This window comes from Denticeps clupeoides, chromosome 18 (genome assembly GCF_900700375.1).
Source record: "Denticeps clupeoides chromosome 18, fDenClu1.1, whole genome shotgun sequence".
NCBI classification, from domain to species: domain Eukaryota; kingdom Metazoa; phylum Chordata; class Actinopteri; order Clupeiformes; family Denticipitidae; genus Denticeps; species Denticeps clupeoides.
Window position 1 is genome coordinate 2,290,637 of NC_041724.1, and position 20,160 is coordinate 2,310,796.

The window sequence follows — 20,160 nt, forward strand, 5'->3', positions numbered from 1 at the left end:
AGCATTTACACGACAATGGTGACGTTATTAACAAACGCAACGTATTAAATACATAATTCTACCGTTATACGTTTTTACGGCTGGTCACGGTGTTAACATCGCGGCGTCGGACCTTCGGACGGCAAAAAATCGTTTCTTTTCACGTGAGAATATTTTTTAAGTAAATGACGTGGGGTTATTCTTTTCCACAGAACGAGAAGAATTCGCGGTCTCGCGGTTAGCCTTTAATTGCAAAAAAAAAAATAGTAATAGTAAAAAAATAAAATATATATGAACAGAAACGAACTTCCTGTTGCGTTATTACGTAAAGTTCCCCCGGCCTCCTTTCACCCTTCTTTTACTCAATCCATCCAAAAATAGCTACACGAATGATCACATTATTAATAACGCTCCGATAGGTAATAATGATAATAATACATAATTCAAATGTTTTATTGTTTTTGACGTATTATATTTAATATTCTTTAATTTACAACCTATTTGACCGTAAAAAAATGTAGAAATACACCGAGATTTAAATATTCTTATTTCCCTGGTTATACTACAATCGCCACAGTCCCGGATCCATCATTTCAGTCTTTAACATGTTGTTGGCCATTAATGCCTGGCGCAACGAAGTTATTATTATTGTTGTTAATATTAGTATAATTATTTTAATAAATCTATTTGTTTCGGTTCTCACGTCTCCTTTCGCGCATGTTTACGGTCGATTATTCTCATCCACGCATACATCCGGGCCACCTGTAAAACACGCTTCACGCGGGCAAATCCGTTTTATTTCTCTTTATTTCCTTCTGCTAATTAAATCATCGATTGTCACCCCGCGTCGTGCAGAATGGGCCGCCCCTCCACCTAGCGGCCGCTCGGCGGAACGACGTCGCACGACGTTAATGAGAACAGGCCTCCGGTCCTCGCGTTCACTGTTTGTCGACGCATATTACGCGATCTGCTCGATGTTCGTGTTTTTTTCGGTCGTCACCCGTCGCCCCCTCCACACCGACGTGTGTGGGGGGGGTTCTCTTTTCACAATCGAAAAAAGTATTTACAGTCAAATCTGCCCTTTCAGCTGCTAGAATAACAGGCGTCTGCAGGCAGAGGGGTGAAAGAGGCTCTTTATGTGCTCAGGTGGACTCTTTTGTGCTGTTTTTGACGGTGTGTGTGTGTGTGTGTGTGTGTGTGTGAATCACCAGGGCCCATCACCATGATGTGGAGCAGAACCCCGGGGCCAGACGGTGTTTTGATAAGCGGGCTGTAATTGAGGAATCGGACGTAAGTGATTGTCGGTGGCGGGACGTATAAACACTGGTACGCGGCCCGGACAATAAGTGATAAATAGTAAGTGATACGCAATAAAAGCTTCACCCTGTGTGTGTGTGTGTGTGTGTGTGCTGTAAAATGGGAGTCATTTAACAGTGTTTAAACAAACCAAAAAAAAAAAAAAAAAGGACGGGGAAATGAGTCCACAGGTCTGTAAATCCTGCTCCGACCCGCCCGGGCTCTTACTCGGATTCGACGGAACCCAAATTTCACTTCACACATCGAGCAGCCGGAACAAAATGGGGAATCGGTTCCTGCAGGTAAGAATCCTTTCGGTTGTAATGTTGTAATAAGACCCCAAATAACAGTGAGGACGATTTGAACATAACACATTTATAAAGTAAAGAATAAAGTGATACACAGCAGCACAGCACACGGTGCACACAGTGAAATTTGTCCTCTGCATTTAACCCGTCACCCTTGGTGAGCAGTGTCAGGCGCCCGGGGAGCAGTGTGTGGGGACGGTGCTTTGCTCAGTGGCACCTTGGCTGATCGGGATTCGAACCGGCAACCTTCTGATCTCGGGGCTGATCCCTTAACCGCTAGGCCACCACCGCCCCCGATTTTGTGCAATGTTTAATTCGTTTTTTCCCCACAATATTCGATTGCAGCGAGACTTTTTTTTGCACCAATTGCCTCTAATTTAATGGTTCCTGCCAAATTGCACCAGCATACAACATGCCGGAAATGCACGAAAGATGCTCCTTCCTCCGAGATTCCCAGGGGTTGGAGGTCAGCGTGCATTGTGAATATGAGCGATGGCATTAAAAACCGCAGGAATTGGCAGAGTGGCTCCTTCCGGCCTAAAGGCTCCCCGTAAACAAGCCAGCGTCAGCGGCGCGGGGCTTAGCGGGCGGGGCCAGCCGAGGTCTGCCGTTACAGTCCAGTTCGCCTGTGTAGATAGCTGGGACGTGATTTATGGGGCTGCCCTGCTGACAAATGAGCTACTGTCTGCGCTTAGCATGCCGTGGTGGCGGCGGCGCACGGCCCCAGGCACAATCGCCGGGGGCTCCTGCACTTTCCTACACTTTCCACCTCGACACACGTGTCAAAACCACTTCTGGGCGGCGTGTGTTCAGACGCGCGGTGTTGTAAAATATAAAGGGCATGATGGTTTATCAAGGCCCAGGATGTTAAACAAATGTCTTCTAGAAAAGGCCCAATAATTAGCATTATTTTCACATTTAGTAATGTCAATTGCAAATTATATTAAAAGAAGTGATTGTCACTTGTGATAGATACACAGCAGCACAGCACACGGTGCACACAATGAAATTTGTTCTCTGCATTTAACCCATCACCCATGGTGAGCAGTGGGAAGCCATGACGGGCGCCCGGGGACCAGTGTGGGGGGACGGTGCTTTGCTCAGTGGCACCTCGGCGGATCAGGATTCGAACCGGGCCGCTTCCTTAACCGCTAGGCCACCACTGCCCCGTAATTATAAGGGTTAAAGGTTATTTGTAAGGCCTCCACCACCTGCATGACGCGAGAATGTTCCAAATGGGATGTGATGGGAAGGCTACTGACCATTTGGAACTAAGGAATTAACATGGTCGGTGTCACAATTTGCTTGGCCTGCTACTGTTTTTCCCAAGAATTGGGACTTGAACCTGCTTCCAACCAATCAGAATGGCCAGTGACCAAAGTGAGCAAAGTCCAACAAAGGTTGAGGAGTCAGAGTCAAAAAAATAAAATACAAAAAAAAAAAAGTCCACACATCCTTCACTCAAATTTGGGGCAGTGGTGGCCTAGCAGTTAAAGGAAGTGGCCCCGTAATCAGTTCAAAGCACCGTACCCCCACACGGCCTGTCATGGCTGCCCACTGCTCACTCAGGGTGGTGGTTAAAAGCAGAGGACACATTTCACTGTGTGCACCGTGTGCTGTGTATCACAATTTCTTTCTTCTTTCTAAATATACCTGCATAAAAAAAAAAAAGTTGATTTATTGAGAAAGGACAAGCTCTGTTTGAAAGGCAAAACAACCATTTTAAAAATCTAACCTAACTTTCGTCTTAATAGAATAGTAAATTTGTCATATCTTTTCACGTTCAATGTGTCAGCGAACAGTAGCTGGGCGATGAATAAAAGGTGCTCGGCTTGCCATAGTGTCCCTGGTACGTAGTGACACCTCCAGGCCTGAACCCAGACACCGTTTCCTCTGGATAAACCAGTTGGCAGAGTACAGAGTAGCGCCCCTATTAACTCAAGGACCGTAGTGCTTCTTCTGTGGTGCGATCTGAGAAACTCCAGCAAGAAAAAGATTCTGTGTGTGTGTGTGTGTGTGTGTGTGTCCCCGCAGGTCCCGGGCCCACCTTGCACGCCAGGCCAGGGTAGGCGGAGACGAGGCGGCCTGTCCTCTTTTGGGGGAACTCGCCTGCAGGGCTTGGCAGCGGGTACAATGGCCTGCCATTCACTCTCGGGGCTCAAAGGGGCATAAAAGCCCCCAGGTGTTTCATATGAGGCGCAGAAATGGAGACGGGACAGCCACACTTTTTTTTTTAATGGTGGAAACCTATGTTGGAAAACACCCAGGTTCGAACCCCACTTACTACCATTGTGTCCCTGAGCAAGACACGTAACCCTGAGTGTCTCCAGGGGAGAACTGTCCCTGTAACTACTGACGGTAAAGAACGATGACATTGTTCAAACCCAAGGACCCTGGTTCTCCTGGACCAGAGATGAGAAGGTCAGGCCAGGTGAAGACCCCTATACTAAAACGTATGGAGATGAAATCCACTCTTGTGAATTTAACACTCCTTGGAATTTTATAATCCTCGCTACATCTTGGAGGACAGGAACCTGGGGGGACCGAGGCTCCACCTGCAACTGCATGGATGGATGAGGATAATTTGGTCTATTAAGGATAAGATTAACTTTTCTGGCCATAAGGTACATAGATAATAGGTGGTAGTAGTCTAGTGGGTAACACACTCGCCTATGAACCAGAAGACCCAGGTTCAAACCCCACTTACTACCATCGTGTCCCTGAGCAGGACACTTAACCCTGAGTGTCTCCAGGGGGGAACTGTCCCTCTGTCGCTCTGGATAAGGGCGTCTAGTAAATGCTGTAAATGTAAATGTGCAGGGAGTGCAGAATTATTAGGCAAATGAGTATTTTGTCCACATCATCCTCTTCATGCATGTTGTATTACTCCAAGCTGTATAGGCTTGAAAGCCTACTACCAATTATGCATATTAGGTGATCTCTGTAATGAGAAGGGGTGTGGTCTAATGACATCAACACCCTATATCAGGTGTGCATAATTATTAGGCAACTTCCTTTCCTTTGGCAAAATGGGTAAAAAGAAGGACTTGACAGGCTCAGAAAAGTCAAAAATAGTGAGATATCTTGCAGAGGGATGCAGCACTCTTAAAATTGCAAAGCTTCTGAAGCGTGATCATCGAACAATCAAGCGTTTCATTCAAAATAGTCAACAGGGTCGCAAGAAGCGTGTGGAAAGACCAAGGAGCAAAATAACTGCCCATGAACTGAGAAAAGTCAAGCGTGCAGCTGCCAAGATGCCACTTGCCACCAGTTTGGCCATATTTCAGAGCTGCAACATCACTGGAGTGCCCAAAAGCACAAGGTGTGCAATACTCAGAGACATGGCCAAGGTAAGAAAGGCTGAAAGACGACCACCACTGAACAAGACACACAAGCTGAAACGTCAAGACTGGGCCAAGAAATATCTCAAGACTGATTTTTCTAAGGTTTTATGGACTGATGAAATGAGAGTGAGTCTTGATGGGCCAGATGGATGGGCCCGTGGCTGGATTGGTAAAGGGCAGAGAGCTCCAGTCTGACTCGGACGCCAGCAAGGTGGAGGTGGAGTACTGGTTTGGGCTGGTATCATCAAAGATGAGCTTGTGGGGCCTTTTCGGGGTGAGGATGGAGTCAAGCTCAACTCCCAGTCCTACTGGCAGTTTCTGGTACAGGAAGAAGTCTGCATCCTTCAAGAAAAACATGATTTTCATGCAGGACAATGCTCCATCACACGCGTCCAAGTATTCCACAGCGTGGAGTATGACATGGCCTCCTTGTTCACCTGATCTGAACCCCATTGAGAACCATCATCAAATGTGAGATTTACAAGGAGGGAAAACAGTACACCTCTCTGAACAGTGTCTGGGAGGCTGTGGTTGCTGCTGCACGCAATGTTGATGGTGAACAGATCAAAACACTGACCGAATCCATGGAGGGCAGGCTTTTGAGTGTCCTTGCAAAGAAAGGTGTCTATATTGGTTGCTGATTTGTTTTTGAATGTCAGAAATGTATATTCGTGAATGTGGAGATGTTATATTGGTTTCACTGGTAAAAATAAATAATTGAAATGGGTATATATTTGTTTTTTGTTATGTTGCCTAATAATTATGCACAGTAATAGTCACCTGCACACACAGATATCCCCCTAAAATATCTACAAAAAAAAAAAAAACTAAAAACTACTTCAGCTTTGATATTAATGAGTTTGTTTGGGTTCATTAAGAACATGGTTGTTCAATAATAAAATTATTCCTCAAAAATACAACTTGCCTAATAATTCTGCACTCCCTGTAGAAAAGACAGAGGCACCATGATACAAAGACGTTTTTTTAATCTTGTGACGCTGGGGGGAAAAATGAAATATACAAAACAACAGTAAAAGTCACCCTCAGACGATAAGTTGCGCTAGCGCTCTCCTCTGAGCGTTCTGGAGCGAGGGAGGATAAAACTCACGTTCTCTTAACATTCACAGAATGAATCGAAGCACGTCCAACGTGACTGCGGCCTCGGTTCCGGAAAGGTCTGAGGGAACCGGAGCCAAAACACGCGGCTGAACACCCATTAAGAGTTCATTTTCTTTTGTTGCAGCGAATACACATGGAATGACAAAAATAAAATTTAATAACAGCAATAAAAAAAATAAAAATTAATCACAACACTAAAATACTAAGATTAAAAAGTACATTGAGAGTGTGGGGGAGGAGTTTCCTGATAAGATCACCAAAACAATCCTTAAAAAAAAAAAATCACTGAATATTACACTGAAAAATTCATCTCTTGGCCCGTTTGGCTGGTGGCTCCTCTGACCTCTGCCCCCCTCGGGTGCGTGGTGTTGGGGGGCTGGATTCCCGCTTGCGCCCCCCCCTGGTCGCTGCCGTTGTTGGTCCTCTGCCCCCTCTGATCAAGAAGGGGGGAAAAGTATTATTATTATTAATATTATTATTCTGATTTAATAATTCATATTCTGCAACTGCGACGGCAACAGATCACTGATGTTCCTAAACGCCGCCACATGGCCTGAAGGTGCTCGGTGGACGTTACACCATCAGCAGTGGGGGTGGTGGTCTAGCGGGTAAGGAAGTGGACCCGTGATCAGAAGGACGCGGGTTCGAGTCCCGAGCCGCCAGGGTGCCACCGAGGTCCCCTTGATGAAGGCACCGTGCCCACACACCGCTCCCCGGGCACCTGTCGTGGTGCCCACTGCTCACCAAGGGTGACGGTTAAAAGCAGAGGACACGTTTCACCGCGTCACCGTAATAATTCTACAAACGTTCCACCGACACAATGATAGAAAAACGTAACCTCGCGTCGTTTTTAATAGGACCATCAACAGTAAGAAAGTAAAGAATCATACCGCGCGGCGGGGCCGCCCTCCTCTCGGCCCGTGAGTTTCCTGACTGCCCGAGTTGAGGGTTTACTGGGTTTGTTCCTAGAGAGAGAGAGAGAGAGAGAGAGTTCAGAAGATGAACCATGACGTGACACGAGACGTCAGTGTGTGGGACCTCGATTACTTCTCAGCCTCTAAGCGCGACGCAGATCGCGTCGTGGCTCTGCTCTTCGTCTCTTCCTCCTCGTCTCCCTCCTGTAGCTCCTCCTCCGTTTCTTCTGCGACCTTTTCACTCTTCTCTGGAGAGTGAGGAGAAACGGTGAGAGCGCGCACGTGGACCTGCATGCACGGGCGCCTCAATCGGGTCAGGGTGCTACCTGCGTCCTCCTGAGAGACTCTGCTGGCCTTGCTGGGTCGCCCGCGGCCGGGGGTCTTCTTCTGGGGTTTCTCTGGCTCCTCCTGAGGGACAGTCAAACAATCATACAGCATCAGCCATGCCGACCCTCACCGAACTACCCAGCATGTCAAAGAAAAGACTCACGTTTTCAGCTTCAGGTTGAGATTGACACCCGTCTTTCACCTCATCCTGGCCATCCGACTGGCTTACTGAGAGAAGAAGAAAATAAAAATACGATTATAGCCATAAAAAGCGTAACGTACAACCTCTTCTATGTTCAGAATATGTGTGCCTGCGTCTGTCCAACAGAAAAGTTTTATTGCACTTTGTGTCAGTCTGTAACTTTGTTTAAATGTTTCACTGCTCCCTTAAATGCAGAGGACACATTTCATTGTGTCACCGTGTGCTGCTGTCTTTCACAATCACTTCACCTTCTCTCACTCACACACACACACACACACACACACACACACACACACACAGATCGTGCCGCCTCGGCAAACATGTAGTCTGATTAACTGAATAATAAGGGTGGCAGTAGCCTAGTGGGTAACACACTCGCCTGTGAACCAGAAGACCCAGGTTCAAATCCCACTTACTACCATCGTGTCCCAGAGCAAAACACTTAACCCCGAGTGTCTCCAGGGGGGGACTGTCCCTGTAACTACTGATTGTAAGTCGCTCTGGATAAGAGCGTCTGGTAAATGCTGTAAATGTAAATACTGATTATCTCACCGTTGTCTTCATGAGAGCGTTCCTCCTTCTGACCAGCGTCCGGGCACATCTTGGCGTTGTGGACGTCCTTCAACATGTGACATGGCAACGAGAGGACAGGATTGTGGGTCTTATTCAGATTGATTTCATGCTTTTGGCACTAATATTAAGAAAAGTCTGAGCTGTTAAATCAGCTCAGTTATGATGGAATACTGACCTCTGCGGAGTCCTCAGTGTCTTCAGACCTTTTCCTCTTGGCAGCCAACCGACCTGAAAGAACCAGACAGCAGAAATCCCATGAAAATGTAAGATGGGAGAAGTCAGTAAAGTTACTGTCAACGCCTGTCACTCCATTGTGTACCTGTGTGTGTCTGTCTACGGTGGTGTCACTTTTACTACCACTCTGTATATACTTAACACTTACCATGCGACCCTAGAGGGCGCCGTTGGTCGGATTATACATATATATATATATATACACACACACACACACACACACACATATAAGTAATAATCTGGCACATAGTGAATTATAACTGGTATGTGAACAAAATCAACCAAACAGCGCCCTCTAGGGCCACAAGATGCAATGGTCACAAAATGTGGATTAACAGCAGCATACACTCTGGACAGGACAGAATGTTACATGCAGTTACATGCAGTTTTTTTCCCCCATATATATATGTAGGTTTTAAGTTTTTAAGAAATCTTTCCTGTTATATCTTGCTCTGTTAATATCTCATGTTTCAATAGGGGTTAATAGACAAGTGCGGATAATTTATTTACATAACTTCTCCTTTCTTTTAAAAATTAGTAGGTGCGGTCTATACACAGTACTCACTTTTTACATGGATATAACTTGCTAAACTTGCACATTTAGTCTTAATTACAGCTTATATGCACATATGCATATATTTATATTCCAGGATTTTACTTTTCTTGACTGTACATTTAAACGTCCAGTTTCATACTGTGCTGTGACATAGGACTTCATACCTATTCTATTATTTTTCTTCATTTTCTTCACCATCAACTTATCTTACCGGTCTCTTGGGTCTGGGCGGCGGCGCGTCTGCCACGGCGGACCACCGTCTCCTCTGGCTTTTCCACCTGGAAGAAGCACAAAGCGCTGAAAAAATACCGGCCGGTGCTGGAGCGGCGCTTCTTCTTCCGGCTTCAGAACTGACCTCCTTCTGCGGCTCGTCCTCGGTCTTTGCCTCCTGCTGCCGGCCTGCAAAGAGTTGCGGGGAAAGCTGTAAATGTGCCGGTCTTAACAAGTATAATAGCCCAGAAGGATCAATAGAGGTAGAGGGGACGCCCACCTGGTGCTGAATTGATCTTGGACCGTCCCCTGCGGGGACCTCTGACCTGCGAGACCTTCTGACTTTTACCATCCTGCAGCAGCAATTGACATTTTTACATTTGTTTACAGCCAATTTTACTCGTCGTGTGATCCTTCTCTACTGCTACGGAACAGACTGGACAGATAGCTAGACCTACCTCGGGATGCTCCTCTGCGCTCGGACCACTGCAGTCCTTTTCACTCTTGCTTTTATCTATATGCATTAGATATATATATATATATATATATTTAAAAACATATATAATAATAATACATGCAGCACATGAGAAAATCTGGAATTAAAAACTCACTGGAAGACTGACTGGAGTGTCTGCCCCGGCGAGTTATTTTGTCATCCTAAAAACAAACACACAAATAAAAAAAGGTGCGATATGAAAAGCGCTGCGCCTTGAACAGTAACTCATTAACACGCATTACCACTTCGGACAGGTCGGACCCCCTCTCTTCTTCCGGTCCGTCCGACTTGGACGCGCTACCTGCCGGGGAAAGTAGGAGAAGTGTGGAGCAGAATGCTGCAGCAGATGATTAGATGTATAAATACATTATAATTTTTCTTAGTCTAGCACCTAACAAGATGTATAAATACATTATAATTTTTCTTAGTCTAGCACCTAACAAGATGTATAAATACATTATAATTTTTCTTAGTCTAGCACCTAACAATCTCCGAGCATGCTCTTCAATGACAAGTCTAAGCCTTATCAGGGCTCTTATCGAACGAGAATTGCTGGTGTCTTCCTCTTGTAAGTCGCTTTGGATAAAAGCGTCTGCTAAATAAAGTAAAGTAAAGTAAAGTAAAGTAGTCCATGCAGAGAGGAACGTACTGGTTCGTTTCATCAGTCTGGCTCGACGACCTCTTACAGGTTCGGTCACATCTGAGGCAGCGGCCTCCGGATTCTTCTACACAAGGAAGTTAAATTAGAATAATAAACATATTGTGTGGCACACGTGAGGTCACTGGCTGCCTATTTAAAAATAGCAAACGTGTGCTACAAATATGGAAATTGTAATACTTACATCCTCTGGTCCATGGGTCTCCTGAGGACGAGAAGTCGGACCTTCACCTGAGAGGCAGAAGACACAAATCATTCAATTTCGAGCTTCTTTCAGACACGGGCAGTGTTTTCAAAAGCAAATAAATTACAGAGATGCGCAACACGTCCTCAGAGCGTCCTTCTTACCCGCTTCTTCTGACGCGGGCCTGACTGGAGTTCCCTGGTCACGTGTGCTGAGATCTTCCGGTCCGATACCTTCAGCCTGTCCAGACACACAAAAACAAATATCCAAATAGCCGGATGAATCAAAAGGACGCAATTACTGCCTAAATGCACATTTTAATAACTGAATAAACTATAAACAGTTCCACACCTCTTGGTTAGAAGGTTCAGCAGAAGCAGGTTCTTCAGAGATGCACTGCTCGGGTTCAGCAGAAGCGGGTTCCTCAGAGACGGACCGCTGGGGTTCAGCAGAAGCGGGTTCTTCAGAGACGGACCGCTGGGGTTCAGCAGAAGCGGGTTCTTCAGAGACGGACTGCTCGGGTTCAGCAGAAGCGGGTTCTTCAGAGACGGACTGCTCGGGTTCAGCAGAAGCGGGTTCTTCAGAGACGGACTGCTCGGGTTCAGCAGAAGCGGGTTCTTGAACGATTGACTGCTCAGATTCAGCAGGTTCTTCAGAAATGGAGTGCTCAGGTTCAGCAGAAGCGGGTTCAGCAGAGATGGACTGCTCGGGTTCAGCACAAGAAGGTTCTTGAACGATTGACTGCTCAGATTCAGCAGGTTCTTCAGACATGGAATACTCAGGTTCAGCAGAGATGGACTGCTCAGGTTCAGCAGAAAAAGGTTCTTCAACAATTGACTGCTCAGATTCAGCAGGTTCTTCAGAGACAGACTGCTCAGGTTCAGCGGAAGAAGGTTCTTGAACGATTGACTGCTCAGATTCAGCAGGTTCTTCAGACATGGAATGCTCAGGTTCAGCAGAAGCACGTTCTTCAGAGATGGACTGCTCAGGTTCAGCAGAAAAAGGTTCTTCAACAATTGACTGCTCAGATTCAGCAGGTTCTTCAGAGACAGACTGCTCAGGTTCAGCGGAAGAAGGTTCTTGAACGATTGACTGCTCAGATTCAGCAGGTTCTTCAGACATGGAATGCTCAGGTTCAGCAGAAGCACGTTCTTCAGAGATGGACTGCTCAGGTTCAGCAGAAGCACGTTCTTCAGAGATGGACTGCTCAGGTTCAGCAGAAAAAGGTTCTTCAACAATTGACTGCTCAGATTCAGCAGGTTCTTCAGAGATGGAATGCTCAGGTTCAGCAGGTTCTTCAGATATGGAACGCTCAGGCTTCGCAGAAGCGGGTTCGAATTCCGAACCCAGGTCTGTTGACAGCCAGAGGTTTACAGAAAAACATGAGCTACAGTGATTTTTGTGATTTACAAAACCAAAACCACTCCTGAAACAAGGGTAGAGAAAGAAAAAAAACCTAGCACCTGCAGGAGGTGGAGGCGTCTGGGCAGATGCTCTCTGGATGCTCGTCAGTTCATCTACATCTGTCCCCACAACCTGGACAAGGTGGCATTTCACACACAAAAGAATAAAACTGGATGTGGCTTCCTACTGGTCCGTTCTGATGAGCTAGTGGAACAAGGTGGGTTTTACTCACATCTGCTGCTTCTGGGGTCTTCTGGCAATTTTGTCCCGCTGGCACATCTACCGTGAAAGGCAAACACTTTTACACTCAAGGAGTGAATCGGCAGTGCTGAATATCATAAGAGACGACGAGAGCAAGGAAATAACCTGCCACAAGGGGGCGCTAGAACTGCCACAGATGTTAACGTACTATTAAACATGAGTGCATAAAATTCGGAAATCAAAAGGTATTAAGCATGATTAAAGCTAATCCACATTCTGACAGGGTTTCTTACCCTCTGTGTTTCCCTCGCCGTTCTGAACCACCGCCGCCACTTCAACACAGTTCTTTAAAACAACAAGCGGCGCAGAATTTATTAAGCTCAGAACTCCACCCATTTTATTCAGTCGTACCTAATAATAATTTTGATGGGCATCATTTCATGGTTTTCTCACTGACCGGTGAGAGGACTTCCTTTGGTTCAACCACAAGGGGCGCCGCAGTCTCAATTACCGCTCCTAAGTAAAAGAGAAGAAATGTTAAGTTTAGTATGAGAAACACACTTTGTTTGCATGTTTTATTCTTTTTTTTTTTAACCCTACCTTCACCTGAAGTCTCCATCAACTGTTCATGGTCCTCTGAAGAAAAACCAGCCTCAGAGACCGCCATTTCTACCTCGGCCGGAGACACGGTCGTGTCTGGGTCCATGGACAGGAGCGTAAGGGCCGCCTCCTTCATCAGGTCTGCCTCTCGTGGGGACAGCTCGGCCCTCTGGGACGCCTCCTGTTCGACCTCACTTCTCTCTGCTGAGGAGCAGACCTCCATCAGGCTGAGAAGAGCATCAGCCTCAGCGGGGACAGGGCGCGGCCCTTCCTCAAACTCATGGAGCCTCGCTGGGTGGTCTTCCTCCTCAGGTTCAGGGGTGATGTCACGAATGGCGTCGAAAGCATCGCCTGAAACTGCCGCAGTGCTCGGGTCCATGGTGGGAGCTGAAGCTCCATCCAATTCTTCGGGCTGAGGGTCTGCCTCAGTGACTGGGGTCTCGGCTGCAGCTAAAGAGGTGGAGGCATCTGGGGTATCTTCAGCTTTGGGCATGTCCTCTGACTTCTTTTGGGACTCTTTGGGCTTCTTCTCGTTTGTTTTCTTGGTAGCCTTGGTCTCCTTTGATTTGCCCACAAGGGGTTCTTCTAAGGAAACCAACTCCTCATTTAGAGTTTCCTTCTTCTCCTTTGCAGAATCAGATCTGCTGATGGGGGGCATTGCTTTGACTTTGCTTTCTTGACCTTGAACCTTCTTGTAAGACAACTGGGATTTTGTTTCTTCCTTAGACTTGGACCTCAGTTTCTCAGATGACAATTTGCTCTTTAATCCAGGCTCCACATCTCTGGAAGCCCGGAGATCTCCCTCAACTTCACCAACCACCTTCAGGTGGTGCGTGGATGCAACATCCACTTTGGACTTGTCTGCTGGGGCAGAATCTTTACTCTCTGATCGGGACTTCACCTTCTCTGCCGACTTAGCTTCAGTCACACTTTTGGACCTCTTGAGGACCTCTTTAACCTTGTCTTTCTTCTTTGTAGCTTCTGATCCCAACTCTTGGTCAGATCTTTCCTCAGAGGAAGCCTTCTGTGTGAGATCGTTTTTCTCACCTTTGATCTTCTCCTTATCTCGGTCTTTCTCCTTACCCTTCTCTTTTGTAGATTCTGATGGTGCTGCCTTGGACTTCTTTGGAGTCACAGTTCGAAAGCCACCATCTTCTGCAGCGGATCCTTCTGAGACTGAAAACCTTGCCTCCCTGCACTTCTTCTCAACATTGACCTTCTTTTCAACGCCCTCGTCTGCCTGTCCAGCATTCTTCTCAGGCCGCTGCTTGAGCTTCGCTCGGTCGTCTGAAAGGCTGCGTTCCTTGCGCTCTTTGAGGTGCTGCTCCTTCTTTCGGTCAAATTTGCCTGAGGACCTCTGGCGGAGGAGCTCTTCAGACCCTTGCTCCAGGTCAAGGATGAATGAGTGCGTTCGGTTCTTATCAGATACCTTCTTGGGCTCCGCAGTGTCCTCCGATACACTGCTGCTCTTTCTCTGTCGTCCATCTTCTGGCACGGAGGCTTCCTGGACCTTCTTCACCATCTTTGACGGCAGAACTTTCGAGGTGCCTGGTTTGGTACCTTCCTACATTTAACGAACCATAAATGAACAAAGAAAAAAAAAAAAAAAAAAAAAAAAAACACCACTTTGAACCACCACATATATTAATATCACTTAACCCCACCAAACATCTGCGAAAAACCAACTCACGTCTCTCTTGACCGATTCCACTTCCGTGTCTCCCTTCTTCTTGCCGCCATGATCACCCTCTTTCCTGCAGAAGAACGAAATCAGCTCGCAGTCCACGGACACCAAACCAAACGAGCCCACGACGCACTTCTCAGAACCAACCTGGAGTCCCTCTTCCGCCTCCTGCTGAGGGCAACCTTCTTCTCCAGAACCTTCTTTTCCTTGCGTGCTTCTTTGGCCCGGGGTTTCTGGGCCTCCAGGCTTGGTGAGATGTCCTCGGTCTTCTTCTCCTCTGCGCCAGAAAAAGATGCTCATTTGAAATAGTAAGGGACGCTTGCAAAAAAAAAAAAGAATGCAAAAAAAAAAAAAAAAAAAAAAAAAGTTTAAATGTGAGCAAAATTTGAGGAATTCCATGTGCAGATGAATCTAATTTTTGTCTCCAGTGGACCGTGGACCAGATGCTCAGACGCCGTTTTATTAGCATTTTGGGGCCACTGAGTGCTTTTGCATCCATCTGACCTGCTTTCTGTCTCCGTTTCTCCTCGAGTCGCTCCCTGTTCTGCTGCCTCTTCAGTAGCCGCTCTTCTTTATCTTTGGCCTGAAGACACACAGAATTACGTTTGATTCGGTGCCAAATGAAAAAACGCAGTAACAACGTCGCCATCCGCGGAAACCGGACAACCGCAACTGAGCCGAAGCAACATCATGTCACTGATGAATTCCGTTCCGGTCCTCGTACGCACCGCAGAGCGCCTCCGCTGCTCCACAGTGACTTCGTCGTCCGAGTCGCTATAGTAACGGGAATAGAGGAACGGCTTGTGGACGTAGGCCTGCCGTCCTGCGCGTGGCTTGCGCTCTTTCGTTTCCTCGTCTTCAGTTGCGGACGGTTTCTTCTCTGCGTTCTCGTCTGCAAAACGTATAGATATTTTATCCAGTTGCAAAAAACATGAATATGTGGCCGATTCCCATTCTACCTTTTTTATTGGGGCCACAATTAAAGTTCGTTTTCAAGGTATCATCAGAGAATTTAAAAGAGTTGACTCCTCCTTTTTTTAGTACAGGGTGGGCCAATTATATGGATACACCTTAATAAAACGGGAATGGTTGGTGATATTGACGTCCTGTTTGTGGCACATTAATATATGTCAGGGGGCAAACTTTTCAAGACGGGTGGTGACCATAGTGGCCACTTTGAAGTTGGCCATCTTGGATCCAACTTTTTTTTTTTTTTTTTTTTCTTCCCAAAAGGAACAAGGTCATGTGACATCAAATTTATAGGTAAGAAAAAAGAATGAAAAACAATGGTAACTTTATTATTTCACGAGTTATTTACAAGTTTCTGACCACTTATATAATGTGTTCAATGTCACCAACCATTCCCATTTTATTAAGGTGTATCCATATAAATGGCCCACCCTGTACAGTATATAAGACTAAATGAAATTTATACTTTGACTGTAATGACATCAGTGCGACACTGAATCTGCAGCCAGTTTGAAAAAATGAACGAACAAACTAATTGATTCATTAATTAATCGAATATATAAAAGGTAAATGCTAGACCTTCAGACGTGATTTCGCCTTCCTCCGTGGTGTCGGAAGGCGGCGGTTCCTCGTCGCTCTCGCCCTCAAACGAGGACAGGTCGCTGGTGTGGACGGAACTCACCGTTATGTCGCTCAGGCCCTCCAGGTCTGAGTCCTCCAAGGAATATTCTAAATAATATAATAATAATAATAATAATAAAAATCACACACAGTCAAGCCTTGACCCGAAGAAAAACGCTCTTCGCGATCCCGCAAAATCCACAATTTTCCATCCTACTGCATAATATTCACAAAATGTACCCCCAAAAACCACCACCACCTTCAGGTAAAGACAACTGTTGTACAACAGAACTGAGCGCGGGAGTGGGGTGTTGAGGAACGTGATATGTCATTTTTATTCTTCGCTCAATGATTTAGTTTCTTACTAGGCCTATGTAGACCTTGGATGGGGTTTAAAAAAAAGGGAGAAAAATAATTGAGAAAAGTCCTTTTAACTGCACAAATTAAGGTCTTAAATTAAGGAACCAAGGTCCAAAGAACCTTTAAAAAAAAAAAAAAAAAAAAAAATATCTCACCTTCTTTTAACCTTTCCCTTGCTTTCTGCTGAATGTGCTGCTTATCACTGGAAGCCTTGCGGGTTTCCTGCTCATGGACCTCCTCTTTGGGCATTCCAGAAGCTTTGCTGATGCTCTTGTCTTTGCTCCCATCTTCTTTTATGTCCTCCTTGTGGTGGTCCTCCGCCTCCTCCATCTTCACCTCCTCCACCTCCGCCTCGCCGTCTATCTCTGTCCCCTCGCTGACATTCTCCACTTTGATTTCAGCAGTGACGGAGGTGGCCTCAGGAACAGGTACCTCCTCCTTCTCCTCCTCCTCCTCCTCTCCCTTCATCTCCACAGCTTGATCATTGCTCTCGTCCTCCTCCTGCGGCTGCGGCCCCAGCGGCTCCTCCTCCCCTTCCTCCACCAGGCTCATTTCTTGTTCTCCACCCTCCATCTCGAGCTCAGCCTCCTGAAGTAGCGCATCGCTCTTTAAACTGGGAACGGCGGCCTCCTGGTTTAGTGAGGAGGTGGCGCCCAAGATGGACACGGCACTGCTGGTACCAGGTGCAGGCAGAACACCTGAAGGTAAACAACGCCGAGGTTAAGACAAAAATCGACAGGCATCTCCGAGACACCTCTGAGTGGCCGGTTAGCTCAGTTGGTTAGAGCATGGTGCTAATAATGCCAAGGTCGCGTGTTCGATCCCCGTACGGGACACTGCCCACTGCTCACTCAGGTTTATGGGTTAAATGCAGAGGACAAATTGCACCGTGTGCTGTGCTGCTGTGACAATCACTTCACTTTAAGTACGACCAGCCGCTCGGGGGAAATAAATCGTATTATAACCAAGTACAGCTTTTTAAATGCACCAACACGACATTGTTGTGGCGGCGAATTCCGGCCGCAGTTGTGTACCAACAGTAGTGTTACGAGTCTTTACATTTTTATCGTCATTTTTCATGGTCGAGATTTTTTTCCAGTTCAACAAAAACATTAGAAGTAGCATCCATTTCACCGCCAATCGACACGCATCACCTGACCGTGTCTGCCAGGTCCAAGTAAAATTACAGAGACTGAACGCTGGAAAAAAAAAAAAAAAAAAAAACACACAATGCATCCGTAAAATACACTACATGCGGCCATAAACGTACCGGCCCAGTGTCTCCTCTCCCCCGCGGCAAACAGGTCATCAGGCCGTGATGATGATGATGATGATATTAAGGTTCAAGCCCTTAAAACACTCGCACTTTCCATTTTGAATGATTTTCTTTTTTTTTTTTTTTATTGCCGATTTAAAAATGAGGAAAACTACATTAAAAACCTGTGAAACTGCATTATTAAATCTTCAGCTAGATTTAGGCTGGTGCCACACCCACGTGGGGCAGTGGTGGCCTAGTGGTTAAGGAAGCGGCCCCATTATAGGCCTGTCATGGCTGCCCACTGCTCACCAGGGGTGGTGGTTAAAAGCAGGACATGTGCTTGGAAGCAGCGGGAGAGACAAAAAAAAGTAAAGACAACCCGGCAATTTGGGGGTCTTCTTACCTGGGGGCGCAGGGTACATCTCCTGCCACTCCTCCACGGACGAGGGATACGCCACGGGCTCCTCGGCGTGGCTCCCAGGGGACACGAACTCGCGGACCACTCTCTCGACCTGGGGCCTGAAAATGTGCTGGATTTTGGGGTCCACCACCTGAGCCACAATGCGGTCCACTCCCTGCTCCAGCATTCCGGACCTGAACGGCAACGGGCGAGAAGGAACGCCATGACCCCCCCACTGCGCCAACCGCACGCCCCACCGGTTCCGTAGTCCGGAGGCCGCAACTTACTGCAGGACCAGCTGCCTGATGTTGTTCCTCAGCTGGTTCTTGTTGAGGTGAGGACTCCACGTGTGGTTGGAGAGATGGTTGGACACGAAGTTGTCGACGCGCTGTCTCAGGTTCAGGTAGGCGGGCTGAAATCGCCACAGAAGAGAAACGCCGAGTCAACGGGCCGCACGTGCACCACCAGTCAGACCGTCTGGACGCACCCACTCAACTACTTTACATTACGGAACAGAACCGAAGACACGGGACAGAGATAATGCAAGTCAGGTTATTCAATGGAAAAAAAACCTGCAAACAAGACAAAACGTAGCCTTAAATTGGACAACGGGGACGGTTTCCAACAGTCCTGAAGGTTCACGCCGAACACTTTCTCATGTTAATGAGCATCATCGAGCGGATGACAAATTGTGTATAACTCCACGTGCGTTCATTCATTGTTTTGATGCGTGGTAGTGGCCTAGTGGGGTAACACACTCGCCCATGAGCCAGAAGACCCAAGTTCAAACCCCACTTACTACCATTGTGTCCCTGAGCAAGACACTTAACCCTGAGTGTCTCCAGGGGGGGACTGTCCCTGTCACTACTGATTATAAGTCGCTCTGGATAAGGGCGTCTGGTAAATGCTGATAAATGTAAATGTAATGCCTTCGGTGAGAATCTACCAACGTAAATGTTCACGAAAATAAAGACAACACGTTGAACGAGAAGGTGTGTCCAGACTTTTGGCCTGTACTGTACATCCATCGACACTTGTGAAGGCCGTAGAAAATAAAAGAGTTCGGTTCGGGCTCTTTATTTTGCAACGGCGCATTTGCACAATTTGTGACGGCTGCGGCGGTCGAAAGGCCAACGTGCGTGCAGGTTTCCGGGGTTCTCCGTCAGATTCCTGGGGTTGTTCTGTAACGGGTGAGATCGAACCTACCGACGTCTGTCGAACACAGAACTTTTCCGAACCGCAGGAGAACCCGAGTCTCTTTTTCAACTCACATCATGTCATTGTTTCATGAAATCAACATTTGACAGTGTGGCAGGAGCCTAGTGGTCTATAAACCAGAAGACCCAGGTTCAAATCCCACTTACTACCATCGTGTCCCTGAGCAAGACACTTAACCCTGAGTGTCTCCAGAGAGGACACTGTCCCTGTAACTACTGATTGTAAGTCGTTCTGGATAAGGGCGTCTGGTAAATGCTGTAAATGACCAGCGCTGGTCATGGCGGAGGGCGGGTTTGACTCGTTAACTGAGATGCCGGCGCCCCGGACGCCGCATGCGGTACCTTGGTGTCCACGTCCGCCAGACAGTCCCTGCGAAACTGGTCGAAAAGGCCCTGCGTCTTCAGGTGATGGACAATCATGGAGACCAGCTGCGGGTCTCCCGGCGGCAATCCGGCCATCGGGGCGAGTGACAGTGACCGTGACGACGACGACGACAAAGAAAAATAAACCAGCGCGGTTTTAAAACCGCCCGGTTCACCAACGCCGCCGCTGTCGCACTGTTGTTTACCGCAGCGTAGCGGGGCGCCGATTTTTTCCCTTTTACTTCCGGGTCGCCGTCCTGATATGCGCATGCGCAGAAAGAGACAGAACACCTTCTCGTTTATGTGTTTTCTTCGTTGGTAGATTCTCACTGAAGGCATCAAAACTATGAATGAACACATGTGGAGTTCTGTACTTAACAAAAAGTGGAGACCTGGCCTCCACAGTCACCGGACCTGAACCCAATCCAGATGGTTTGGGGTGAGCTGGACCAACAAGTGCTAAACACCTCTGGGAACTCCTTCAAGACTGTTGGAGAAGCATTTCAGGTGACGACCTCTTGAAGCTCATCGAGAGAATGCCAAGAGTGTGCAAAGCAGTAACCAGAGCAAAGAAACTAGAATATAAAACATGTTTTCACTTATTTCACCTTTTTTTGTTAAGTACAGAACTCCACATGTGTTCATTCATAGTTTTGATGCCTTCAGTGGGAATCTCTTAATTT

At 47.0% G+C, this 20,160-nt stretch overlaps 1 protein-coding gene and 1 non-coding gene across 3 annotated transcripts; one reads left to right on the forward strand and one right to left on the reverse strand.

Annotated features, from left to right (window-relative positions):
* Positions 1-5,893: 5,893 nt before the first annotated feature.
* bod1l1 (biorientation of chromosomes in cell division 1-like 1) lies at positions 5,894-19,723 on the reverse strand. 2 transcript variants are annotated; one of them, XM_028960816.1, is made up of 32 exons: positions 19,457-19,723; positions 18,185-18,309; positions 17,901-18,091; positions 16,395-16,937; positions 15,838-15,987; positions 15,018-15,181; positions 14,794-14,872; positions 14,437-14,566; positions 14,296-14,359; positions 12,606-14,169; positions 12,463-12,521; positions 12,299-12,350; positions 12,037-12,083; positions 11,864-11,936; positions 11,521-11,752; positions 10,752-11,337; positions 10,565-10,640; positions 10,401-10,447; positions 10,208-10,283; positions 9,801-9,859; positions 9,674-9,719; positions 9,521-9,576; positions 9,343-9,415; positions 9,208-9,251; positions 9,064-9,130; positions 8,238-8,290; positions 8,042-8,108; positions 7,451-7,515; positions 7,287-7,368; positions 7,094-7,208; positions 6,937-7,011; positions 5,894-6,479 (listed from the first exon to the last, which is right to left on the reverse strand). In XM_028960816.1, exons 1-32 carry the CDS (start codon positions 19,571-19,573, stop codon positions 6,353-6,355), a joined length of 5,304 nt encoding a protein of 1,767 aa, XP_028816649.1. In that variant the 5' UTR covers positions 19,574-19,723; the 3' UTR covers positions 5,894-6,352. The 2 variants fall into 2 exon arrangements, with proteins under 2 accessions (XP_028816649.1, XP_028816648.1); XM_028960815.1 differs by having other exon boundaries at positions 10,752-11,752.
* trnai-aau (transfer RNA isoleucine (anticodon AAU)) lies at positions 17,002-17,075 on the forward strand. Its single transcript has one exon. It is a non-coding gene; the product is annotated as a tRNA-Ile (tRNA).
* Positions 19,724-20,160: the final 437 nt, after the last annotated feature.

Excerpts from the sequence above, each read along its gene's own strand:
- bod1l1 (XM_028960815.1), bottom strand. The coding sequence starts at position 19,573 with ATGGCCGGATTGCCGCCGGGAGACCCGCAGCTGGTCTCCATGATTGTC. Across the intron at positions 15,988-16,394 it reads AAGGGAAAGGTTAAAAGAAG|AATATTCCTTGGAGGACTCA; the intron begins GTGAGATATTTT and ends TATATTATTTAG. Across the intron at positions 12,084-12,298 it reads CGGCGAGGGAAACACAGAGG|ATGTGCCAGCGGGACAAAAT; the intron begins GTAAGAAACCCT and ends CTTTCACGGTAG.